The sequence below is a fragment of the Cydia pomonella genome, unplaced genomic scaffold, assembly GCF_033807575.1.
Source record: "Cydia pomonella isolate Wapato2018A unplaced genomic scaffold, ilCydPomo1 PGA_scaffold_161, whole genome shotgun sequence".
NCBI lineage: Eukaryota > Metazoa > Arthropoda > Insecta > Lepidoptera > Tortricidae > Cydia > Cydia pomonella.
Window position 1 is genome coordinate 583,381 of NW_026907803.1, and position 17,424 is coordinate 600,804.

The window sequence follows — 17,424 nt, forward strand, 5'->3', positions numbered from 1 at the left end:
TAGATGAATAGTATTGTAACTAATGTACTTATACTGACTTTGCAGGCCTTTATGTGTTGCAAAAAGGATTTCACGTATTTCAGATTTATTCCGCAGTATTTGCAGCTCAAACTCCCAAATTCTTTAGTGAAATTTGTCAAATGTTGATGAACCTCTTTATCGTCCTCAAAATTCTATAATAATAAAAAAGATATTAACGTTATATATAAATTTTTGATGCTTATTAGAACACACACATACGCCAACAAACTGTTCTGCAGTTTGGCGAAATTTCAAAGCTGTAAATTTGTTTATTGTGTATATTACAAAAAAAAACATTAATTACTTTTTATAGTAACTTACCACAGGAGCATCCCCTGCCTTCCAAGCGAGGTAATCATGCTTTTCAGACAAATGCTGTGACCAGAGTAAACTTATAACAACTTCGTCACAAACTCCACATTTCAAAGTATCCGCTTTTTCAATTGTTGACACTTCAGTCTTATTTTCGTTCTTGTCCTCCTGTCAAATGTAAATTAAATGCGTAAATAACATCTTGTGAATCAAGTCAGGCCAACCGACAGTCACTATATAATTCAAAGACTACTCTACTTTACTTCAAAACTATTACCTAAATGTAAAATATCTTGCGGTAGGCATGTCGGACAGAATACGGTAGACTGGCTACAATGATTACCTATATATTTTTTGTTCTCTTTAAACACAGGATCCCAACCTCCAAGCTGCCCTAGATTCTAAAGAAATTATTATATTATTATTTATTTTAAGTTTCACAAACCTCTACGCCCTCGCAAATCTTCAGATGACGTAAGTATGACTTAACAGATTTGCACGGCAGATCACATTTCTGACAGGTCAAAGTTCCGACTTCAATAATAATATTACGCATATGCACTCGTACTTCCTCTTCATCATTTATATTCTGAAAATTATTAAAATTATAAATATATAACTAAAATATTTTTATGTAGTAGCAAATCAATTTTGTCATTAGCAGTAGAATGTAAAAACTATAGATCGTGTCATTCACGAAGACGGGCGCCTTGACTCGTAATGACATGTTTTAAGAAGATTAGATTTGACAAATCAGCCCGTCATCGTGGATGACACGAACTATATATACCGGCAGGTGACAAGCAGAACTCACTAATAATTACTAAAAACAATTAAACATAAATCAACCTTATTTTAGTAGTATTATGGTTCATTATGGCTATGAACTTGTGGTGGTAATTAGTGAGTTTTACTTCTCACCTGTCGGTTATAGATATCCCATTTTTGGCGTGATATTACAAGTGTAGGAAAAACACAGCATGATACTCTCTACTTACGCTCCAGTGACAACTAACTCTTACCAAACTATAGTAAGATAGTTATACCTGAGTAACCTAATGAAAACATGGATCATAAAACACGGAGACAGTAAACAAGAGCAAAGATTTGCATATTCATTACTCACTAAAGGAGGTTCGCCGTCTTTCCAAGCCAGATATCCGTGACTGGCGGCTATATGTTGCGTCCAGTCCTCGTTCGCCGAGTACTGCCCGCACACCCCACACTTCACCAGCGCGGAGTCTGCTGGTGTTGTTAGCGCCTGCACTTGTCTCTCTACCACTAGATCCAGAGAGCTGTCTTTCAAATCCTGGTAAAGCAATAAAATAGTGTCAAACATTGCGTTATTCTTTGCACAGTCGGTTCTAACGAGTCTAAACTCATTGCATAGTTCCGGCGAAAACTATGACAGCGAGGCATTTCGAATATCGATCGTCCGAGATAGTACTTGCGTTTAGTAGCAAATGTGTAAATTGATAAACACTAATAAATATGTAAACCTAAGGCAAGTGTACATACTCGTAGGGGCCTTATCAGATAAAAATAAATTATCGATATCTCCAAAATGGAGTTAATTAGAATACCGGTTTCTTTGAGAAAGTGACTTAATTTAAACTCAGGAAGCATCTTAGAAATTAACGGACTTAAAAAAACAGCGTATTAGTAACACTTAAGCACGTGCACATATATATAAATATGCACATATTATATTTATATCTTATGACATGGATAAGTTATAGGTTCTGTCATACTTCTTTGCTTCTAAACGGTTCTCACTGCACCCATCTTGAAATTTTTCTATTTGGTAGAGAATGCCATGAGGCTTTATCTCCACCATTTATAGCTTTTTTTTATATGCAAAAAAGTTTAAAATAAAATAACTTTAGAATAACTTAAGATTTTAACTTAGAAAGACAGAAGCCAGGTCAAATAGAACAACCAGTTCAGATAAAATAAAAACCTTAGGTCTACTTCAAATTACGTTGTACCAAAAATATGTCAGACTTACACTACTACTTATTCCTTCGCATGACTTAACGTGTCTCGTGTATTTGTTTACAGTTTTTATATTTTTGCAGCATTTCGCACACGTAAGGCTGCCGATCTTCTTTTTGATGCGTATCAAGTGTTTACGAACGCTCTCCTCATCGGCCACATCCTGACAATCGAAACAAATTCAAAAATGTATTCAATTCTTTAATATAAACGTTAAACGAATACTAATTAATAAAAGGCCGATTGGAACGTGCACTGACATCAAAATGATATTTGATGAATCATGTTATTTAGTTATTGTGCGTCTCGCCCGCGCCGATACAGGCACGGACCAGGCAAGACCTCATTAGCAGAGAAAGTACTTTGACCTCATTTTGCAAACTATCCAGGACCATAATCAACAGTCTAAAAACGTTCAACAACACATTAAAAAAACACATCTACACCACCCATCTTCACATCTTAACATTCATTACCACCATCACCTTTCATAACAACACAACATCACCCCAGTGTCACATCATTCATTAGAGATATAAAACATCCCACATGACCTTACGGATCCAGCCGCCCGTAAACTTCGCGGGGACTGGACCCAAAATTATAACGCATAATAATAAAAAAAACAGGCACGGACAAGTACGGTTGAGGCAATTGATTCATTACCAGTTTACGGTTCACTTTACATTGGACAGCTCTTAACATAAGTATGTACAACCAAATTTACTTGAACCGCAAGTTGCTAAAGAATATTTTTTTTCGACCGAAACAAAATGCACATTAACTGAATGACATCAGTTAGATGTCATTCTGATATCAATGTATGTTCGAATTAGCCTGTAAAAGGCGCCACAACGCATTGATGATCCACACTGTCATGTCGACACACGCCGCGTTATTGGCCACCTATGCTAGAGGTCGTTTCACGAAAGCTGGCACCAATGGAACGAAACTTTTATTTAATTAAGCGTATGGCGTAACAGTGTAGGCAATATATTATAGTAATAGCAGGCCACGCAGCCAATCGATCGCGTCCGGTGTCAAATTGGTATAGCGGTCCTCCGGGCTGCCTTGGAAACGTCATTCACTTTCATTTTATGAGAGACACATGTATCGGTACACATACAGTCAGAGCCACCATTTTATGGGTTAATGTCATACACACAAATATTTTCATTCCCTCATTCATTCCATTCGTACCAGCTTTCATAAAACGACATGTACACGGACTACAAAGGGCAGCACCTCTTATAAGGGTCAGTTTTTTTTTTTTTCAAATTTTAACTAGAGTCTAAAGCCAAAGCGTACAATGCGGATATCCCGGTCAACCCCGCCGCAATAGAGTATTTTATTGATATTCAATTGCCTTAAATAGACGAGCTAATTACTGTCTATAAAAACAACATACCAAAGTCTCCTCTCCACATTTCCAAGCCAGATAATTATGAAGAAAGCCTATATGATTATTCCACTCTGTTTCTTGAACATCCTGTGAGCAAACACCGCATTTTACTACAGACTCTTGTAGTTTGTGATTGCTTGTAGAACTGTTAGCGAAGTCGACCAAGTCCACACCAGACTTCTCGGTTGAAGTGTTGGAAATAGTCGTATTCTGTGATTCCTGTAAAAGTTGAGTAATTTGAGCATATAGCAGTTATTTCTATATATTTAGGAATTATTATATGTTATTTTATTTGACTTTAATGATAATTTCACAGAGTATTTCATGAATATAGCTCGTGTCTTAGCTTGGTCAAATCAAAGAGAATTTGAAATAGAAGTGGATTGTCAAAGAAAACTTTGTAGCCACGTAGATTTACTGTCATCTTTCGACACATGATTAAAACTTTTAGAACGCCATTTGACTTTGATCCTTATTCTTTCAGTGATATGTGTTAAATTTGCGAAATAATGAAAAGTGACGCCATCTAATAGATCAAAGGCTTAAGGTATGGTGACATCGTTTCGTACGATGGCGCCATAACCTTTAGGTTGTACCCGGTAAGATAGCGCCACTTTTTGATATTTAACTAAATTATCACATATCAGTGAAAGAATATACGTCATAAATGGTACAGAACCCTTCATGGGCGAGTCCGACTCGCACTTGGCCGCTTTTTTATATTTTATATCGATGGACATTTTCGTTTTAAAAATATATATTATTTATTTATTACATTGGAAAAAAAAGCGCTGGTGGCCTAGCAGTAAGATCGTGCGACTTGCAATCTGGAGGTCACGGGTTCAAGCCCCGGCTGGTACCAATGACTTTTTCGGAACTTATGTACGGAATATCATTTGATATTTACCACTCGCTTTTCGGTGAAGGAAAACATCGTGAGGAAACCGGAATAATTCCTACAAGGCCTAGTTTACCCTCTGGGTTGGAAGGTCAGAGACAGTCGCTTTCGTAAAAACTAGTGCCTACGCCAAATCTTGGGATAAGTTGTCACGCGGACCCCAGGCTCCCATGAGCTGTGGCAAAATGCCGAGACAACGCGAGAAAGAAGATTACATTGGAAAAAACGCTCTAAATTTTAGCTAAGGCGCTACCAATCTTAAAATACTGTTTAGTACTCACATCAATTTCACTGCAGTTTTTGAAATGAGTCAAATAAGCTTTGACGTATTTTCTGGTGAGTCCGCATTTTGAGCACGTGAGCCCGCCACATGTGTTCGTGATTGCATACAAGTGATCTTTTACGGCGGTTTCATCTTGCACATCCTGAAATGTCATAATTGACGTGATAAAAATACGGACCATGGGTCTGGTCGATTTGATCGCCAACGAACATGATGTTAATCGAGAGCAAAACAAAAGTGTGCTTACACTAAATCTAAACCATTGAATAAATTGTTCTTAAATATTTGGGAATTATTGTCGAATCATTACGGATCCCACCATCATGCAGTTCTGAGGAGAATGGGGCCTTTCAAACCATATATTTTATAAGGTCTTGATGTTCGCAATGATTCCTAATTCATATTTTCTATTTGCAACATTTATACAAGTTGTAAAAAAAATTAGTGAGGATCCCGGTATAATCAATATCGTGTTTTGATTAGGAAAAAGTAGAAAAAAAAATTCAGTAGCAAAAGAATCGTCCTTTGTATGGTGCGTTGGCCGATTTGAACGACCTGCCCCATAGAAAAAAAATCGCGTAAAAAATTTTCTTTTTTCTCTTTTTTCCTAATCTGAACATGATACTGAAAATAACCTTAAACGGATTCCCTCTATTTTTGTTACATTCTGTATATGTCTCTATTTCTCTCGCTTTGGTTGACTGGTAGAGAATATCATTAACCATTAAGTCTGTCATTTGTATGTTTATATATTTTGTAACCAAGTTGTTCAACAATGTTTACATAAATAAATAAAACACTTTGTAATTAAGTTAAAAAGAAGTTATAACATTCAACATTACAATTAACATGGCTTAACATACCAAAGCTGTATCTCCAACTTTCCATGCTAAGTAATCGTGTTGTGAGGCTATGTGGCTAAACCAGTCTTTTTCTTGCATAGATTCTTCACACACCGCGCATTTCACCAAGTCATTCGCATTTGCTATTTTAGATGAGATTTTTGTATCACTTGGCTTTTCAGCTAACTTCACTTCATGGAATGAAACGTTATATGTACTGTCATTTTGTGACTCCTGTAATTTAAATATAGGTATATAATTAGATAACATTACTCAAAATAATACATTTCTGAAATAACATCAACTTCGTAACAACGTCACTGCTGTCGGGTTTTGGTCAACACTAAGAAGTGAAAATATGGAGTATAGCTTAAGTCCAGCTATTTCTGTACAACTTGAGAGCTAAGCCTCTAGCGGAGCGTTCGGCGGGGCGGGGACAGTACACTGTGCAGCGTGCAATCTGGTTGCTCGCATACTTTTGGACTTGAGCAAACCGCTTATTGAGCGTTCACTCAGTTTGCACACTTTCGCATTTTATTAACCGAGGGATAGAATTTGAGGTAATTTCTTCCTAGACATGTTATTTATTCCTAGGACTTGACGTATTTGTGCTTAAACAGTGGGGTTTGGTATACATATATACTAAGGTGTTAAGATTGTTGAAATAAAAGTTCAGACACGGTAACAATAATTAATCTATATTAACACTACTTGAAGACTAAACTAACATTAATTACAATAATAAGTAAGGAGCAATCAAGCTCGACCCTTAAATAATAGGTACCAATACGCTGTCAAGCTCAACTTGTGATATGGTCGAGTTGTCGAGTTGACGTCTGAATACGAACCGATTCCTAATTCCCGCGATCCCGAAGACCGTAACTTTGCTGGTACGCATCAGGTTCATCGGAATAGCGGTACAGAACCTACAACGGTTTCGCATATGCCAATCCTAAAAGCGTTTCCCACGCTGGCTACAAGCGAGTTTATTGTCTTAGTTAACAATATTCGGACACAAACAATAAAAGAGATTTAAACAATACGTAAGTCCCGACAAAGGAAAGGATATTGATTATACGATGCTTTTACAAGCTCATACAGTCAAGTTCATAAATACATTTCTTCACCTTAATCCATTGCAATAAGGTGAAAAAATGTATACATATTAATGAACTCGACTGTACCTATAACGATCATAATAAACAGTTACATGCTATTATATAAATGCACATTGCGTATAACGGGAGAAGCTGAAATTAATATTAATTTATTTAATATCATTTAAGCTTGGGCGAATGTAGGACGCAGTCCCTACAGTGCTAACATAAAGACGTCATATTCAGACACTTGTCAAAAAGAAGTTCAAAACCTCTTCTTACATTCATTTGTGAAAATAAAAGATTGACATATATTTAACTTACGTTAAGTCCATTGCAGCTCTTAATATGACTCAAGTAGGCTTTAACATATTTTCTGGTTAGTCCACATTTGGAGCAGGTGAGGCCGCCACATGCCTTCGTGATCTCGTACAAGTGATTTCGAACTGCCTCCTCATCATTTACATCCTGAAATGGTATTTTTAGAAATATTAGATAATATTTGACCCTTAGTTCCGAATCATTAACTGAGGGTGTAATAAACGGAATAATAAGAGAGATTTATATCGTCATCCTGTGGGCACCGTCAATATTTACCAAGACAAATGGAAATCTGATATGTCAAAACCAGAATCAAAATATAATGGTATTGGAGACTTTTTAGAAACTTCTGGGCGACTAGATGTTAAAGGTGAGCTTCGTTCAGAACAGTTCCGCAAGAAGGAGAAATATAACTTTATATACACACGTTTTAATTAATTTGCCTGCATAGCAAGTAAAAACAATCTAGCTCGTATTTTGGCTTGGTTTTGCAATTATCGTTTCTGTAAAGTAAACATATCGGACGATCGTTTCGTTTCGTGTACCTACAGTAACCAACCAAACAAGTTACTTACCAAAGGCGTATTTTCATGGTTCCATGCTAAATAGTTATGTCGTGAACCTATGTGATGATACCAGTCTTCCGTCTGTACTAATTCTTCGCACACCCCACATTTTATTGGACCAGCATTCGTATCCGCACCATTTTCATCAGCTTCTTCATTAATAGGACTATATTCCACTTTAAGCATTATCTCCGATGACACGTTGTATGTGGCATCGTTTTGGGACTCCTAAAAAATAACTTCCTTCTCAACCAATTTTCCACTGTAACTGCGTCAAAATCATTTGACCGTCAACGGTATTTTCGCCGGATTTTCCGCTCGCTATAGCAGCTATATTGCATGTCTCATGGTCAGATAATTTTGAGTTACTTAGATAGCATCAGTATATGCCAGATTTCGACCTCTTATTTTTGTATATGTATTTTGTATAGCACGTTAACGTTACAACGCCATCTATTGAAACTCTTACTAGTTAAGCGGCATGTTATCTGCCTCTACAAAGGATAATAACTTTACACATCAAAAAAAGTGGATGAATATTTAAACACTGCAAGCATATATATAAGATATACAAAGAAAAAATAACTACTAACGAATATGTAATGTTGAATATGTTAATTTAAACTTTAAGTGAAGGAAGCAAAAAAGTTTTTAACCAGCTAATACTACACTACTGCATGCAATAGTTCATCTTATACTAACGCTCAACCCAGTGCAGTTTCGAACATGACTCAAGTAAGCTTTGACATATTTTCTGGTGAGCCCACATTTAGCGCATGTCAGTCCGCCACACGCCTTCGTTACCTCATATAAGTGTGCTTTAACTGCAGCCTCATCCGTCACATCCTGATAAATATAATTTAACGTTATGTCTGAAGTAAATAAACAAAATTAAGGTGGATTAACTGTTTACAGTCGTTATTCTGTTCCATCAGCCAGGAGACAAAATTATGCCAGCTAGTTGCATCATAATATTGTAACCTATCCTATTGACCCACTAAGTAGTTATTGGCCTTGCAGTGTGAGCTCATTATTGGCCTTGTAACTTACAGAAAAATGGATGGTTTGGTGATTTTAATTTCCCAAAAAAATATTTTTAGCCAGTCAGGAAATAATGATACATAGATTAACAAGTAAAAGTTGATGTGCAAATTTACATGGCCAATAAATACATATAGGTATTCGGAATATTCACAATATTTTCCCTACATTGTTTAACTCCTTAAATGTGTTGGGTACACTATTTCAAATTCATCGTCTGAATCTTTACTAGCCCATGAATTATGGCGTAGCCACTACTTTTACATCGTTCGATGTTCTGTTCTCATAAACAAACAAAAATAAGCTTACCAAAGGTAACTCTCCACATTTCCAAGCAAGATAGTCATGTCGAGTGGCTCTATGTTCGTTCCATTCTGAGTCCTGCATAGATTCCTCACACACGCCACATATAACTAGGCCGTCTCGTTCGTCGGCAGGCGGCTCTTTAATTTTGACATTAGATTCTACTTGTTCTTCGCTAGACCTCAGTTCAGATGAACACTCGGCCTGTAACATAAGTTTCTCATAAAAATAACGAAATAATATATGTATGTTTCTCGTAAACTTAAGTTATAGAGTTATTTATTGTTTATTACACCTACAGTTAAAATAAAGATACCTGAATTTATTTATTGAAGATTATTCTGATTGTGATTCTGACTCTGACTGACTTCAATATCTTAATAGAACGTATAAGTTAATAGGTCGAGTGTTATAGTAGGAAAACTCGCGAGCCACGCCATCTATTGATGTTACTGAAAGTTTTTCTATAACACCTGTCACTTTCTGTGATCGCGTGTTATAGATCTTGCCGTAGAATCCCTGGTAAAATAAAAAAAATGTTACACCTATTATAAGAAGGTACTAACTTTCGATCCTGAGCATCTTCTCACGTGGCTCAAGTAAGCTTTTACATATTTTCTAGTGAGTCCGCATTTACCGCACGTGAGTCCACAACCCGTCTTCGTGATCTCGTTCAAGTGTTCACGAACCGCAACCTCATCGTGGATATCCTGGAAATATTAAAGAGGGGCCTATACGTATATATTTAACTCTCAAAAACAACAGACAGACAGTTTTAACAGAGTTTACTAATATTTTCTGTATTAAACGAACAGTAGGTACCTACTATGATTACATTTTATCAGTTTTGTCTTAATTAAGTGGTACGGTATAGTGGATGTGCTACAACGGAAAAACAGCTACTTTGCCGCATACATACCTATCTCCTTCGACGATTTTTGGTACACAGGTACTTTAGACCAAAATATTTAATTTTTCCACTAGTTCCTTAATTAATTGATTTATTGATAGTCATCATTGTTTACTAACCATTTTTCTACATGTGTAACTACTAACAAAAATATGGATTTGAAAAAGTCTGAAATAAAATAAATTCATTCATTTATTCATTCATTAGGGGGAGAGTAATGACGTCATCAAATTTTTGTATGGGATTCGATTTATTTTTTTCAAAACCTATCGTGTGGGGCTTTTTTTCAAAACCTATTATAGTTATTATTTTACAAATTGCTTTATTTTATTTGATGTGAGGATATGACCAAGACGTTTGGAGTGTGTTTTGGAAAAAATCACCGAGCCACATCTCACCCGGGCCGGGGAAGCCCTTTGCCATGTTTCGAAAATGTTTTTTAGATTTTTAGAAAACAGGTGGCTAAAAGGTAAGAGTGTAATATATTTCTAGAATCGTCTCTTAATGCTCTTTCATTTGATACCCCACACGATAGGTTTTGAAAAAAAAAATTCAAATCCCATACATAAATTGACGTCATTATTCCCCCCCTAAGTGTGGATTTTTAGGGACTAGTGGAAAAATTAAATGTTTTGGTCTAAAGTACCTGTATACCAAAAATCGTCGATGTAGATATGTATGCGGTCTTTTCCGTTGTAGCACAGCTAGGGATTGCAAATATTCGAAACCTTCAGGAATTCGAATATTCTACTTTTTCTGACGAGATATTCGAATATTTTAAAGAAATAAGAAAATGACCGGGAATCGGTTTTTTTTAAATCGTTTTATTCAAAAACTATTTTCAAATATTGCAAAAACTAATGATATTTTGCAGAAATCTACTTAATTGACTAGTTTTATCATCCTACTGTGATGCCCACATTTATAAAACGAGTCGAAACGCAAAAAATGGACGTATTCAATATTTGTAGATAAAACTTTTAGTATAAATGCATCGTTGCGTGAATGAATACTATTATAACTACATATAAGCATCCAAACACGTAAGAGAAAAAAATGTAGTAGGGTATTATTTTTGCGATTTAAATTTAATATTTATTTTTAGTCACTCAGTTGCCTATAAAAAGCCTTTCATTCAATTGTATTTTGTTCCGCTCTATTCCAGTGGTTGTGTGATAGTAAACGGATAGTACACCGAGTGGCTTAGCATCGAAAAGAGTGTTAGGCAAGGATGTGTAGCGTCACCGTGGCTGGTTTATCTACTCATGGATAATAGTTTGCATTGCATCATTTGAGAAATGATGAATGTGGGTTGAGAAGGAGTGAGTTACTTGTCAGATGTCTTCTTTAGATGACCTGGTATTGCTAGCATCATCGGGTGAAGAGTTGCAGCAGAAAATAATGAAATAAATGTAATCAAGACGAAAGTAATGGTATTTGGAAAGGGGGGAAATATGACAAACTGTGAAATTTTTTATTGGTCAAGAAAGAGTGGAACAAGTGAAATAGCTTGTGTACCTGGGAACTTTGTTTACTAGAGACGGTAAGCATGATAAAGACATTGAAAGGGAGTAAATGCTGGAAATTAATCGTGTCGTGTCGATGGGGCACTTAACGCTTTTATGAGCAGCCAGAAGGTGTCACAAAAAGCACGGTTGTCTGTGCATAGAGGGGTGTTGGTGCCCGCACTTATGTATGGTAGCGAAAGTTAGGTATAGCAGAAGAGGCATCAGTGCCACGTGGATGCAGTGGAAACAAGAGCGTTGAGAAGTGTGTGTGGTGTGAGATTACAAGATATAATTAGGAACAGTGTGATAGAGGAAAAGTGCTGACTGAATGAAGATGTACTCGTAGTGACAAGAATTGAAAAAGGTATGTTGAGATACCATCTCAAATCATTCGACACGTGGAAAGAATGAGTGGAAGAAGGCTAATAAAGAGAGTGTATAATAAATAAATAATAATAATTAATAAATAAATATTATAGGACATTATTACACAAATTGACTAAGTCCCACTGTAAGCTCAATAAGGCTTATGTTTAGGGTACTTAGACAACGATATATATAATATATAAATATTAATAAATACTTAAATACATAGAAAACACCCATGACTCAGGAACAAATATCCATGCTCATCACACGAACAAATGCCCTTACCAGGATTTGAACCCGGGACCATCAGCTTCGTAGGCAGGGTCACTACCCACTAGGCCAAACCGGTCGTCAAAATACATAATGGAGCTGTAGAAGACGGAGCTGGAAGGGGTAGACCTCGGCAGGCTTTCTCTGATCAAATCGGGGAAATCTTGAAGAAAGGCCTGGTCTAGACACCCTAAACAGTAGCAAGTGGAAATCCGTGGTCTCTGCCTACCCCTCCGGGAAATAGGCGTGATTGTATGTATTGTATGTGTCTATGTATATTGAATTTTCATTAGCTTTATTTGTTTTGGCAAGTTTTGATTCCTGATGGTCGGCTATTATAATATTGGAATATTAAAGGGAAAAAGTTGGCTGACTACTGGGTAGATTATTCGTCACCTGAAGGTGCATGGTTAAATTAGTCGGGCAGGTGCGTTTACGCTTGTAGTAACCCTACTGAATAAACAGAATGACCCTTTATCTTAAAACTTACGTAACGTTGCTATGTACCCACAGTCCTACAAAAAGCATTAGCCGCACAATAAAAATAACAATTTTTGATTTTATTTTCGTTGACATCAAGTTAGGTTTAGCTGTAATTTCACGAAGCCTATCGAGAAGAATACAATGAAAATATTATTTCCTTCGCATTTGGATACCTACTGTTCCTCATTCACTGTAAAAAAAAATACCCGGCAAAACACACAGAAACTGTAACTATAGCGGATAAAATAGATTTTTTCGAGTAATAAAAAAATATTCGAATATTCGAAAACTGAGCGGCCGAATATTCGAATATGAAAACAAGGCGAATATTCGAAATCTCGAATATTCGAATAATCGAATTGCAAGCCCTAAGCACAGCCACTAGTAGTGAAACATAAAAAAACTAACCCTGTTATTCATAAACGTCTACTAAAGTCGACAAGCCGCTGATAATCCTTTGTCCCTTTCCATCATACCTATACGTCGGAAAGGGACAAACGATTAATAGCAGCTTGTCGATTAATAGCTGCATGACATTTGAAATAACAAAGTGTGGCCATGTCAAAATTCATCATCAATGTCAAATTTCTAAGAAAATATGACGTTTATAATAACACTCCGTCACTTTTACCTGTTCATGTACCTACTCGAGTAGAAAAATGGACAGTAGAGAATATTACGCAAAACTCTGCGTAGGGAGGGCGCCACTAGCACAAACTGTAAAATAACCGCCTTGATGCATCAATGTGATATTTATTCCTAACAAATAATCTGTGCAAACTTGTCAAAAGCTGTTTAAGGCATAGTATACCTAGTTGGTTACTAAATTCTGATACTGCAATAATCTTTATCTACATAAAATATACGAACGAAAGTTGAATAAACTATATATTAAAATGAAGTACACAAAATCAGGAATTACATATGACAATATCATTCAAAATGGCCTCCTCTGGCCTTGACACAGGCCCTCAAACGACGAGGCCAGTCATCAATAGCGGCACGCACGATTGTCATGTCTAATTCCGTCACTGTCTTAACTATGGCCCGCTTTAGGGAGTCAAGATTTGTATGGGGTTTAGCACAGGCTTTCTCCTCAATAACCTGCCATTGGGTTAGGTTGGGTTAGAACTGTGACCGTCGCAAAAACGAACTGCTGCCACAAAAGTTATATTAGGTTAGAACTGCGACTATTGTAAAAACGAACTGCTGTCAAAAATAGGTTAGGTTAGGTTAGAACTGCGATCCTCGTACATAATTTACACAACATTTTCTACAAAAAAGATTCAGCCCACTTTTCCGCTAGAATCAATATTTAAAAAGATATTGAAGAGGGAAAGTTAATTCAAATCAATTCTAAGGTTCCTTTTTTAAGTTTTTCGTAAATAATTTGTAAAGTATGAACCATAACTAAAATTTAGGAGTTTTTTACGAAAACCAAATAAAAGAGACCTTAGAATATATTATAATTAACTTTTCCGCGTTAATATCTCTTCGAATATTGAACCTAGCAGAAAATTGTATGAATGTTTCTTGTAGACAATTTTATGCAGATTACATATTTTACATATTTATTAGATATTTTTTTATTACAGGCCACCGATTACGATTTATTTACTTAAAACTAAAAAAATACCTTTAAATCGGGGGGGTCCATACTGGTTAGCACCACCCCCATATATCAGTATTTTCAGTATGTTGTTTTAGGCCTCTTTATCTACAACGACTACAACTATGCCAAAATTCGCTTATACACAAATTATTTTGGGCTTTCATTTTGTGAGCTGGGTAGGGTATATTGACCGTCAACGATTTGAAAAGCATGAAAAATTAAACAGGCAGGGTAGTGCCGAGCGAGCGAATGAGAGCACGGTGTTCTCGCTCGTTACTCGCGTCGCGGTATATTCAAATTAAAATCACCCGCTCTCAAATAAGTTACCTACTCTGCAACTGAATATCCGTATCCGTGCTAAAAATCTAGTCTAGCCTGAAAACGGGACAATCGGCGTCCCGCACGGGCCCATTGCGCGACGCATACTCTAGGGCCCCAGAAACGAGACGTCCCGCGTATAGCGGGACGGTTGGCAACCGTAACCGTGACCCTCGCAAAATCGAACTACTGCCATAAAAGTGGGTTAGGTTAGATTGGAACTGCGATCCTTGCAAAAACGAACTTCTTCTTCCTCGCGTTGTCCCGGCATTTTGCCACGGCTCATGGGATCCTGGGGTCCGCTTGGCAACTAATCCCGAGAATTGGCGTAGGCACTAGTTTTTACAAAAGCGGCTGCCATCTGACCTTCCAACCCAGAGGGCAAGAGCCTTATTGGGATTAGGCCGGTTTCCTTACGATGTTTTCCTTCACAGAAAAGCGACTGGTAAATATCAAATGATATTTCGTACATAAGTTCCGAAAAAATCATTGGTATGAGCTGGGGTTTGAACCCGCGACCTCCGGATTGCAAGTCGCACGCTCTTACAGCTACCAGTGCTTTTTTTCAAAAAACGAACTGCTACCATAAAAGTGGGTTAAGTTAGGTTAGAACTGCAACCCTCGCAAAAATAAGTTAATAAGTTCGGGTTATTCCCAGCTGTTACCGCCAACCTGTTACCACTGGTAACCACTGTGGTTACCACTGGCATCTACTGGGATTATTTTCCCAAACAAAAAATCCCAGTAGTTACCAATGGTAAAAGGTGGGAAAAATCCCAGTTGTTACCAATGGTAACATCTTGGTGGTAACAGCAGAGAATAATTCGTAAGTTCACGCCCTTGAAATTTCAAAGAAGAATTATTTCTAATAATTTATAGAACACAAGGTCACATCTGTAATAATTATGGCACTGCATTATGGACATTATGGTATTACTGCATTATGGACATTTAAAATGCATAACTCCCATACATACCTAACCTTAGAATAATCAGTTTTAGCATGTAAGTACTTTAGAGTATATTTTACAATTGTATTTGCATGTATTTATACGTGAAAGCAAATAAATGTGTCTGATTCTGATTCTGATTCTGATTCTGGTATGGATAAATTTAAGGCCTCGATAAATAATCATAATAGCTAATCATTATTATCTTATACCTTTAAACGAGCAATTCTTGTATATATATATTTCTGTGATCTCGGAAACGGCTCTAACGACTTCGCTGAAATTTGGTATATGGGGGTTTTTGGGGGTATACAATCAATCTAGATTAGTCTTATGTTTGGGAAAACGCGTGTTTTCGAGTTTTAGTGCGTTTTTCTTTCGACGCAGAATATGGTCGCTAATTTCGTGTGGCCGGCCCCTGTCCGTCTGGCGGGTTAAGACGCGGACGGCTAGAAACGAGTGTCACGGGTTCGAATCTCGCCCGGTGATTAACTTTTGTTTTTTTTTATATGTTCAAGTTTATATATATATATATATATATATATATATATATATTTTTGTTTTAGACAAGTTTAAATTAGTAAAAAAATGTAGTTAAGATTATCACCTATACATCACCATATTACAATAAATAGTTGTCGCCCAGGTACTTACCATTAAACAGTAATTTTTGCCCACTTTAATTAAAATTAATAAATACCTAATGAAGCAACATTTTTGTAAAGAGATGAGCATTAACATACCAACGACGGGTCTCCTGATTTCCAAGCCAGATAATCATGTTTTGAAGAGATGTGCTGTATCCAATCGCCTTCAACACTTAGTTGGCAGACGCCACAAATGATAGGCTTATTTTCATTCTCTCTTGACAGTTGAGTCTTTCGTTGATGGTGAATTTTGACCTCATTTATCGAAGTTAATGGCGGATCAAAATGCTCAGCCGTAGTGTCATTTGCTGAGATGCATACCTCTGTATGATGTTCTCCAGTTGCAAAAAGTATCGTACTCCCACAAGATGGGTCTTTTAGAGGGCTGTTTTTAACAGACATGTTCTGAAACATGAAAAAGGGTTTTTATTTATTTAAACGGTCACAACATAAAAAAATGTACAAATAGCGGACTTGAGTTAAGTCTAATGGCATTTTTTTCCAGTCACTTGACTGGAAGAATATGACTTAACAGAGACATGTAAAATGGTGCAAGGAGAAAACTAAGAAAATAATCCTTTTTTGCGGAAATTTAACACAAGTCACTAGTAACATATCTATTTCTGAATCTAAATAAATGTTGTTTCATTATTATGCGTAGTTCAATATGACACACAATACATATTCGTCACGCAGCGATTGGCTAATAGGCCTAATGGTCTCTGTATATCCAAAAAAATACCTGCACAGACTTCGTTGAAGTATGTTGCTCCTTAATATAAGCAGGTGTTTCTTTAGTTTCCGGTAACTGTTTAGATGTTCCATGTTTTGTATTTTTCGCTGGTAGTTCGCAATTATCGGGATCGACAGCAGAACGTTTACGCTTCTGAAATATGAAAAAACTGAAATTATAATACGTACTGAATTTAGACTATATACATCAACTAAGAATGTAAATAGTTATACGAACCTGTCCAGTTTTTACAGAAAGTTCATCTGTATCATTTGGTACCCCTTCGCAGTTTTGTAATATATTTACAGTTAGCATTGTATTTTCAAATATATGTTCCTCTTCAGCTTCCTGCCTTTCATTTTCCTTCAATAGAATTAAACAAACTATGTGAATAAATATATTCAACGTGTATAAATAAAATCTAACACAAAATTTGATAATCTGGAGTCTGGAGAGGTTTACAAAAGGTATTGCGAAAGTAGCAAAATTATATGACAAATTGTATCAACTCGTCGTAAAATGGAGGAATGTGAATGAAGAAAA

The 17,424-nt window shown here is 36.4% G+C and overlaps 1 protein-coding gene across 3 annotated transcripts in view; it reads right to left on the reverse strand.

Annotated features, from left to right (window-relative positions):
• LOC133533399 (uncharacterized) overlaps positions 1-17,424 on the reverse strand; it is a 42,333-nt gene that overhangs the window by 18,697 nt on the left and 6,212 nt on the right. Inside the window, exons 2-17 of one of the 3 annotated variants that reach the window (XM_061872370.1) lie at positions 17,119-17,244; positions 16,891-17,034; positions 16,245-16,553; positions 9,648-9,791; positions 9,088-9,285; positions 8,440-8,583; positions 7,747-7,965; positions 7,175-7,318; positions 5,775-5,987; positions 4,910-5,053; positions 3,737-3,949; positions 2,342-2,491; positions 1,460-1,642; positions 779-922; positions 343-501; positions 39-173 (exon numbers count right to left, since the gene is read on the reverse strand). In XM_061872370.1, coding sequence (XP_061728354.1) covers positions 39-173; positions 343-501; positions 779-922; positions 1,460-1,642; positions 2,342-2,491; positions 3,737-3,949; positions 4,910-5,053; positions 5,775-5,987; positions 7,175-7,318; positions 7,747-7,965; positions 8,440-8,583; positions 9,088-9,285; positions 9,648-9,791; positions 16,245-16,553; positions 16,891-17,034; positions 17,119-17,196 — 2,721 coding nt within the window. In that variant the 5' untranslated portion in view covers positions 17,197-17,244. The remainder of the gene's footprint in view (positions 1-38; positions 174-342; positions 502-778; positions 923-1,459; positions 1,643-2,341; positions 2,492-3,736; positions 3,950-4,909; positions 5,054-5,774; positions 5,988-7,174; positions 7,319-7,746; positions 7,966-8,439; positions 8,584-9,087; positions 9,286-9,647; positions 9,792-16,244; positions 16,554-16,890; positions 17,035-17,118; positions 17,245-17,424) is intronic. The other 2 variants (XM_061872369.1, XM_061872367.1) reach the window with 2 other exon arrangements.